At 36.7% G+C, this 8,096-nt stretch overlaps 1 protein-coding gene across 1 annotated transcript; it reads right to left on the bottom strand.

Annotated features, from left to right (window-relative positions):
• Positions 1-1,736: 1,736 nt before the first annotated feature.
• LOC107918360 (membrane-bound transcription factor site-2 protease homolog) lies at positions 1,737-7,312 on the bottom strand. The gene is made up of 7 exons (XM_041108620.1): positions 7,181-7,312; positions 4,372-4,856; positions 4,118-4,265; positions 3,536-3,616; positions 2,982-3,437; positions 2,547-2,867; positions 1,737-2,214 (listed from the first exon to the last, which is right to left on the bottom strand). The coding sequence occupies exons 1-7, from the start codon at positions 7,310-7,312 to the stop codon at positions 2,053-2,055; spliced, it is 1,785 nt and encodes a 594-aa protein (XP_040964554.1). The 3' UTR covers positions 1,737-2,052.
• Between the last annotated feature and the right edge of the window lie 784 nt (positions 7,313-8,096).

Genomic DNA, 8,096 nt, shown 5'->3' with positions numbered 1-8,096 from the left:
AATACTAATATGATTTTCTTGACTGAAATTGGTGTCACAAATTAATCGAGCAACAATTTAATTAAAAAATAAAAAAATTATTTTGAAGAAAATAAGAGATGAATGATGTAAATATCATTTAACATCAAATTTTAAATATTATTATTAATAATGTTTAGACTTTACAATAATTTAAATTATAAAATTACCCAGTTCACCTGCAACTTCCTTTTTCTTTTTAATACAATCTAGGAATATAAAATATGATGGAAGAATAAAAAGAAACTTTTGATGTGTTTTCTGGTGTGTCCTGCAAATTTCATAGCAGGTCTCATATCTTTTCATAGAGATATAACTACCCAAATGAATAGTCATATCTTTATCCATAAACATAATTATTCAATAGATATCTATTTGAATAATTATGACCATTTATTTTTAATTAAGTAATATAATTTTTAATAACTTATAACTTTTCATTTGCAACTATTGAAACATTGTATATTTTGAAATGTTCCAAGTTCAAAACTTTGAACCTTGCTATAAATGAGATTTATAGTAGGGTCATGAATGTTGCAGACATGTAAGTCTTTAAAAAGTCGTAACATTTCGAGGAACTTGTTTAAGGGTTCAGTTGTGGGTGTATTATAAAAGATGGAGAAAGAGGGAAGCGGGGGAGGGATAGGGATAGGGATGGTGGGGGGATATTTTTAATATTAATATAAAATTATTTTTATTTAATGGGATGATGATATGGTGAAATTTGATTGGCTGCCATGTTTGTTTTAACGACACTAAGAGTAAAAGAAATAAAATTTAAGTACTCAAATTGATAAAAAATAATAATAATTTAGATGTCTAAAACAAATCTAATAATTTAGTTACGTGTGGTTGAATTATGCCTAATTATAAATATATACTTTTGAATAAATTTACGTGTATATTAAAATTGGATGGAACAATGTTATAATAATATTAACACTTAGGCTTATTGAACATTATATATTCCAAAAATACTTAATTAATTTATTCAATTTACATGTGATATCTGAAGGTATTATTAAAAGATAAATTTGTCTTCTAATTTAAAATTTAGGTAATAAATAAACCTTAGAGAAATTTGTATATTTTTCATCAAACCTCAAGGTATTGGCGGGCAGTTCTCCATCTATATGGATAAGTGGTTTTCTTTTCAAAAAAGAGGGAGAGCTGGGTAAGAAAAAAAAACAAAACAAAAATAGAAAATTAATTAATTTGAAGTGTTTAGATAATTTATGACATACAAATTAAAAAATTAAAGTTATTTGAATTGAATTGGGTTCTTTTTTGTATTTGATTTATAATTATTTTATTTTTTATGATGTAAGAATAAATATGTGTTATATAAAACCATTTTTTTTAAAAAAACACACTATATAAGAATTATTGATATTTTTATTTACTTGAAAATTTTATTTTTTTAAAACATTTATGAAATTTAATCATATAATATTAAAAAGAGGGATGGCTTAAGTATAATATGTTTTCAATTTTAAATTTAGAGTGTAGATGAAATATGATACTTGCAAGTTAATTCAAAATCAAATAAAAAATCTCATGTTTGTCCGTGTAAACTATTTTAAATAATGCAATGTTTCACTTCCAAAGTAATGAGTTTGTGTTTTTGCTTTTTGATGATTTTTGTTGTAGTCTAACACGAGTTTTTGAAGCTTGATTTGAGCTTGTGTGTCAAATATTTGAAAATGAATGTGTAAATCTACTTCAAAATCTATGCATTACTATGGGTATCTAAATTAATCAAATTATTCACAATCCACTAACTTAAATAAGATATTACGATTAATATGCCCCACCCAATCCATTTGGGACGCCACCTTTTGCATTCATGAAGTTGAAATATAAAAACATGGAATGGAAGTTCAAAAATCTTTCCCTGCCTTCTTTTAACTTTCACCTTCAAGCTTTTGAATGAACACAGAACCAGTGTGTACACTCAATTTCTTTTGGTACAAGCGATGCTCCATCCTTTCTTTTTTTCCCTTTTAACTTCTGACCTCCTGAAAGACAACCATACTAGAAGAAATTGATAAACGTCATCCTCAAGAAGGCCAGAACTGAAACCAAACTCCCTCCCACAACACATACTTGATGGATTTTTCTTGTTTTTCTTGAGCTCAATGATGTGAAGTGGGACAACGCCACCTCCAAAATCGATTCCCCATCTAGGAAATATACCTGATCAACAAAACAAAAGGGTTAGTATTGAAAATCCATGCACCTCACATACTCAGGTATGGGTATGAGAGTCTGATCCTAACATACTTTGAAAAAGAAAAAAAAAAATCGACTATGCCAACATCTGACACATACTCATATCTGAGATAGAATCCCTAATCTACTTATAGACAGTAAAAATAATTTGTTTCCCTAATATGACAATTTAACATTAACCTTTATTATCAATTATCTGTTTGTTAGGGCGATGAACTGCACTGCAATGAAGGTGGAAAAGCATATGCTTGAACAGAAGGTAAAGTTTTTCCATGAAGTAAAAATGCTGTACTTACGGGCAAACTATTGAGAAGAGCTAATGCTAAAGAAATGTGGAATGTGCATATTAAGCTCTTTTCCAGTTTATTTGGAAGATATTTGCTGAGAAAAACCCCCCACCGAGGTTGATATTCAGTCAACTGAACTGAATGCACCATCGATATCATGTCACCAACAAAAATAAAAGTCCCACCACATGTCTGTTGTACAGCATCAGAAGTGTTGGAATCTAAAAGGGAACTTCTAAGTTGTAAGCATTCTCTTGAATAAAGACGTGAATATGTAATCTCAATCCACATCAAATCCGGAAACTGAACCGGACTTAAGCAAGACTCATCCTGCAGGCATTAGAAAACAAGGTTGTGATCAATGATATATTATTAGCATCATCTTGAAGCAAGTTTGAGAAAAAGGATAATGGCTAATTTATGCTTCCAAAGAAAAACATCTACCTCGGAACACATACAGCTGCTTCCATTTTTCTTTACTTTTCCCCGTCCATCACATTTTTCGAGATTGACAATATCCTTTGTATTCAAACAAAGTGCATTTTCCTTTCTTCCAAGATCAACATCTTCACCATCCATATCTACCGACTTACTTGGATCAAAGCAGTAAATTTTCACAAATGCCGTGAAATCTTCAGGGCAAACAGATCGGTTTTTGGCCAATAGAACATTCTTGCCATCTTCCAACAAGGCATTAGGCACGCAGTACCCCTTTCTGCTATCTACAGCACCAAAACCTTCAAAATAACGGGAATCACTTGAATTCTGAAGTATCTTTTTATCTAGTAGAGCAGTCATCTCCATCCAATTTTGCACGCTATGGATGGCTGCACCATCCAATGACGCTATTGCATCCCCAGGAGACAAAAACTCAGATAACGGCGATGCTACTTCCAAGACCTATTCAAGAAGGGAGAAAGATAAAACAAGTCAATCTCATCAACATGCTTAAACTGAATAAAACAAAATGAAACATGTAAATACTTGCAGCGTAGTACCAAAGGGCTCTCGGCATGCATGTAAAACGGAAACAGGATCACAGGCTGCAGGAACAACAACAACCCACAAAGTGCACAGAACTACAAGAGGGGCAAAAGTAAAAGTTAGAGGTGAACTAGATTAAGCTGTGTTTGACCATTACAGTAAAATTGTGGAACTCCAATTCCCATCACAATGACAATGCTATATGTAAACAGATTCAAAATTTCAGTTTTGCACCATGGTTTGACAAACCAACGTGTTTCCGTACCCAACTACAATGCTAAACTCAGCTTAAGCCAACCAAGAACTCACCCAAACATGATACCTCTACATTATGCTATGCAGGTACAAAATTTCATCTTTGCAGCCCAACTACGATGCTTTCCTAAGCCTAATCCGATCAAGAACTCATCTAAACTTTAAATACCGCTTATAAATTTTGAGATTACTACTGCATGTCGAAATAACAACGGATTCCTAATTACAGCACCATGGTCTGACAAACCAAAGTGTTTTGCAAATCCAGCTACAACGCTAAGGCCTAAGCGATAAAAAAATCATCCAAACACGAAAGACTGATTGTAAATGTGTGAGATTACCACTGCATTATGCCAAATACCAGCACAATATACGCGAAGAGAGGTTAATCGAGGCAATGCCTGCAGCAAATCATAATCAAAAGCAACTAGAGCACCAGGGAATAGAACCGCAATAAAAACTGCAATGTACTCCAATTGAATTCCCTCACTGCTTTTTCACCTATTGCAACAAACGTGAGAAAAACCTGACCTTGAAGCTCAAAATTCAACTTAAAACATCAATGTTGTTTCCAATGCAATCAATAGAAGTTGACCTTGCAAGGGCGATAGCGTGGCCAAATTCATGGACGGAAACGGAGACCAAAGTGGAGATGAATAAATATCCGGCATCCGACATTGAGATTCTTAAAGAAGGGGAAAAGCCGAACAAAAGGGAGCTGAAAAGGTTGCTTAACCGCGTGTCGGAGCTAAGGAATAGTTGCCAGATAAGAATCCAAGTGACTCCGATGAGTGCCGTTAGGCCGAAACCAGTGCCAATGGAAAACCAGAGTTTAAGAATCATGGTGTGCTTTCGGCCGAACCGGAAGAGAGGTTCGTTGAGGGCGTAGATTTTGAGGTCGCAGTACCAGCAGGAAATGGCGTTGACGGTAGCCGTCACGCGGTGGATTAGAGGAGGAGAAGCACGAAGAGGGAGGCGGGCTGCTCCATGCCCTTTGCTCGGTTCACTCTCATAGCTCAGATTCCGACCGTACACTTCTCCGTTGTTCCTCCTTTGACATATGTTTGGCGGCGGCGGTGGCTGTTAGTAGGGTTTCTTTTTTCCCTCGAACTTATTCAGTTAATGAGACGAAAAAGTGGGTAAATCGCGGTAATTGGTAAATAGATAATAGAACCGGACGGGACTAGTGGTGTAAACGAGGGTCGGGTTGGATTTGAGCCGAGCTTAATTATTATATTAATATATTTTATTTTTCCTTAGTTATTACATGAACATGAGTTTAAAATTTTATCAAATTTACTTAAATTTGTTTATGATTAACTTAAATATATTTTAAATATATTCATATTGAATATATTGGATAATTTACCAATAAAAGTCCATTTCTGTAAAAAATTACCGAAATGGGCCCTCTATTTTATTATTTACCGGAATGGTCCATTTTCCGCGAAATCGCATCCACGTCAACGCGATATCAGGGTACGCGTCAGGAAATCGCGTCCACGTAAGCGCGCGTGGAAGGAAATCGCTCCCTCAAGGACGCGATTTCCTCCCGCGCGTGAACAGTAGCCAACGGTCAAAAATTTGACCGTTGCCCCCCCCAACGGTAAAAAAAAAAACTATAAATACCCCCACCCCTTTTTATTTTTTCACAAACAAATCATCTCTCATATTTCCTCTCAATTTCTTTCCAAAATTCTCTCAATTTCCTTCCAAAATTCTCTCAAATCCATATTTAATTTCAATTTCCTCTCAATTTCCTTCCAAAATTCTCTCAAATCCATATTTGATTTCAATTTCCTCTCAATTTCCTTTTTTAAAATAATTTTAAATTTTTTTATATTTTTATAAATCGTAAAAATTTGACTGATTTCATCAATGGCCGGATCATTGACTCGTCTTGATAAGCATCACATATCGGTGGAACAAATGAAAATGGTAAGTGTTAAATTTAATTTTTAAATATTATTTAAGAATTTTTTATTTATGCATTTTTAGATAATTATTAATTTATTATTTGTTATAAAAGGAGGTAGATCGGGTATTGGAATGCAATATCCGGAATATGCATGCTCCTCCATCACCGTTGGTAGAGAACTACCTGCGGGAAACGGGTTTTTGGCACGTGGCGACGGTAGGACGGGGATGCAAGTTGTACCCGAAACTGATCAGTGCGTTCATCGAGAGGTGGAGACCCGAGACGCACACATTCCATCTTCCATGTGGAGAGTGCACTATCACTCTAGAAGATGTCCATCTGCAATTGGGATTACCAGTGGACGAGCACCCAGTCACCGGGTCTGCCCAATCTAGCAATTGTGAGGCGGTGTGCTACAAGCTTTTGGGCGCAATTCTGGAGAAAATGGAGGGAGGTAAGGTCGAGATGGGCTGGTTACGTGACACATTCGCTGATCCGAATGAAGATTTAACCGAGATTGAAAGAATCCGATATACTCGGGCATACATTCTTCAAATAATTGGAGGTTATCTGATGCCCGACACGTCACGGAGCCGCGTACATCTAAGATGGCTGCTGAAACTCGTTGATTTTAGAGCAGCAGGTGAATTCAATTGGGGGTCTGCCGTGTTGGCTACATTATATCGGGAGATGTGCGGGGCAACGCGACCGAGAAAAGCCAAAATCGGAGGTTGCCTATCACTGCTGCAGTCATGGGCACGGTTTCGCTTTCCATTTCTACGTCCTCGACTGAACCACCCATATACATTCCCACTCATAACGAGGTAAATTTTATATTACATTTTACAATTATAATGTAGATTTTTAAAAATAAAAGTATGCTAAAAATTTATTTAATTAGGTGGAACCATCCGGCAAGTTATACTGGATTACCGTCCTCTCTTGAAGATGTACGGCTTCTATTGGACCAACGGTCGGAAGCAAAAGTAAGTATTATTGCAAATAGATATTTCCATACATTCGCTAGTCGATTGGTATTTAGTATTTAGTATTTAGTATTTAGTATTATTATGTATATAACTAATATTTCTATCATGTTCATATAGTTTGAATGGACACCATACGAGGATCCGGCAATTCGGGCTGTAATTCCGGAAGAGTTCTTACAAAATCTGAACACCTGGCACATGAAAGTCGTGTTGATCAACTACGCAACCGTGGAGCCGCACCAGTCAGACAGAGTGCTACGACAGTTTGGATGTAGACAACCGATTCCCGTGGATCCTGAGGAGTTTGACGAGCAACACAAAATTGGCCTTCGGTAATTAAATACGGATTGGCCGAGATACTGGTCCGGGTACATAGATATGTGGGAAGATCGGCATGAATATATATCTACTTGGGAAGCAATCATCGTTCCGGAGTTAGCGTACATTCCAGAATACATGCCATGGTTTAGGATCCATGGCAAGCCGTATTTACTGACGCCAGAGCAGAAGCAGCGGCAAATACGTGTCGAAAGGGAAATGCGCGGGCCTCTAAATCCAAGATGACAAGACGACGAAGGCAGCCCCTCAACAAGGCCCAGACGTTCACCTGGCTCATCATTAGCGGCCATGCAATCACTAGGCCCAACGAGAGCACCTAGTCAGTCACCCGACGCAGCAAATCAACCGATGATACCCACGCAACCGCCTTTTCAGATGATGCCAGGTGCGTTTCCTAACCCTTATATGTACCCTTACCCTTATATGTATCCTTTTTCGAGTCCTATGGCAGGTTAGAGCCAAATGCCCGTTTTAGCTCCATTTCGCACGAGGGATCGCAATGGGGGCCGTCGGAGAGCTCTCCTTTTTACCAATCCCCACCAACGTATGGGTTTCAAACACCGTCGCCGTTCTTGATGCAAACACCTCCACATACACTATTCTTTGAAGGTGGATCATCGTCCCAAGTCCGACAACCAGATGTCAGACCGGAAGAACCAGAATCCCCGCCGGAAGAACAACAACCGCTGCCGGAAGCTAGAGAAAAGAGGAATCCAGCGCATAACCATTGACGGCCGCCATGTGGCACTGAATCCCCCAGGCATAGACATTGATTGTCGTATTTAAATTTATTTGTACAAATATTTTGAATATTTTGATATTATTTTTATGTAAAAAAATAGAAAATTTTGAGTTATTTTGATATTATTTGATGTAATAAAATAGAAGTTTATTCCTAACCCTAACCCAATTTAATTAAAAATCCTAACCCTAACCTAATTCAATTAAAAACCCTAACCCTAACCTAACTTAATTAAAAACCCTAACCCTAACCCAATTTAATTAAAACCCTAACCCTAACCCAATTTAATTAAAAACCCTAACCCTAACCAAACTTAATTAAAAACCCTAACC

Source organism: Gossypium hirsutum, chromosome D13 (assembly GCF_007990345.1).
Source record: "Gossypium hirsutum isolate 1008001.06 chromosome D13, Gossypium_hirsutum_v2.1, whole genome shotgun sequence".
NCBI classification, from domain to species: Eukaryota; Viridiplantae; Streptophyta; class Magnoliopsida; order Malvales; family Malvaceae; genus Gossypium; species Gossypium hirsutum.
The sequence above is the reverse complement of the archived record's forward strand: the minus strand, read 5'-3'. Positions and strand labels throughout refer to the sequence as shown.

What these genes read in the sequence shown, in the direction of transcription:
- LOC107918360 (XM_041108620.1), bottom strand. Translation starts at nt 7,312, where the DNA reads ATGGCCGCTAATGATGAGCCAGGTGAACGTCTGGGCCTTGTTGAGGGG. An exon ending in GCCGCTGCTTCTGCTCTGGC is followed by an intron (nt 4,857 to 7,180) that starts GTCAGTAAATAC and finishes CCCTACTAACAG; the next exon opens with CCACCGCCGCCGCCAAACAT. An exon ending in TGCATGCCGAGAGCCCTTTG is followed by an intron (nt 3,438 to 3,535) that starts GTACTACGCTGC and finishes CTTCTTGAATAG; the next exon opens with GTCTTGGAAGTAGCATCGCC.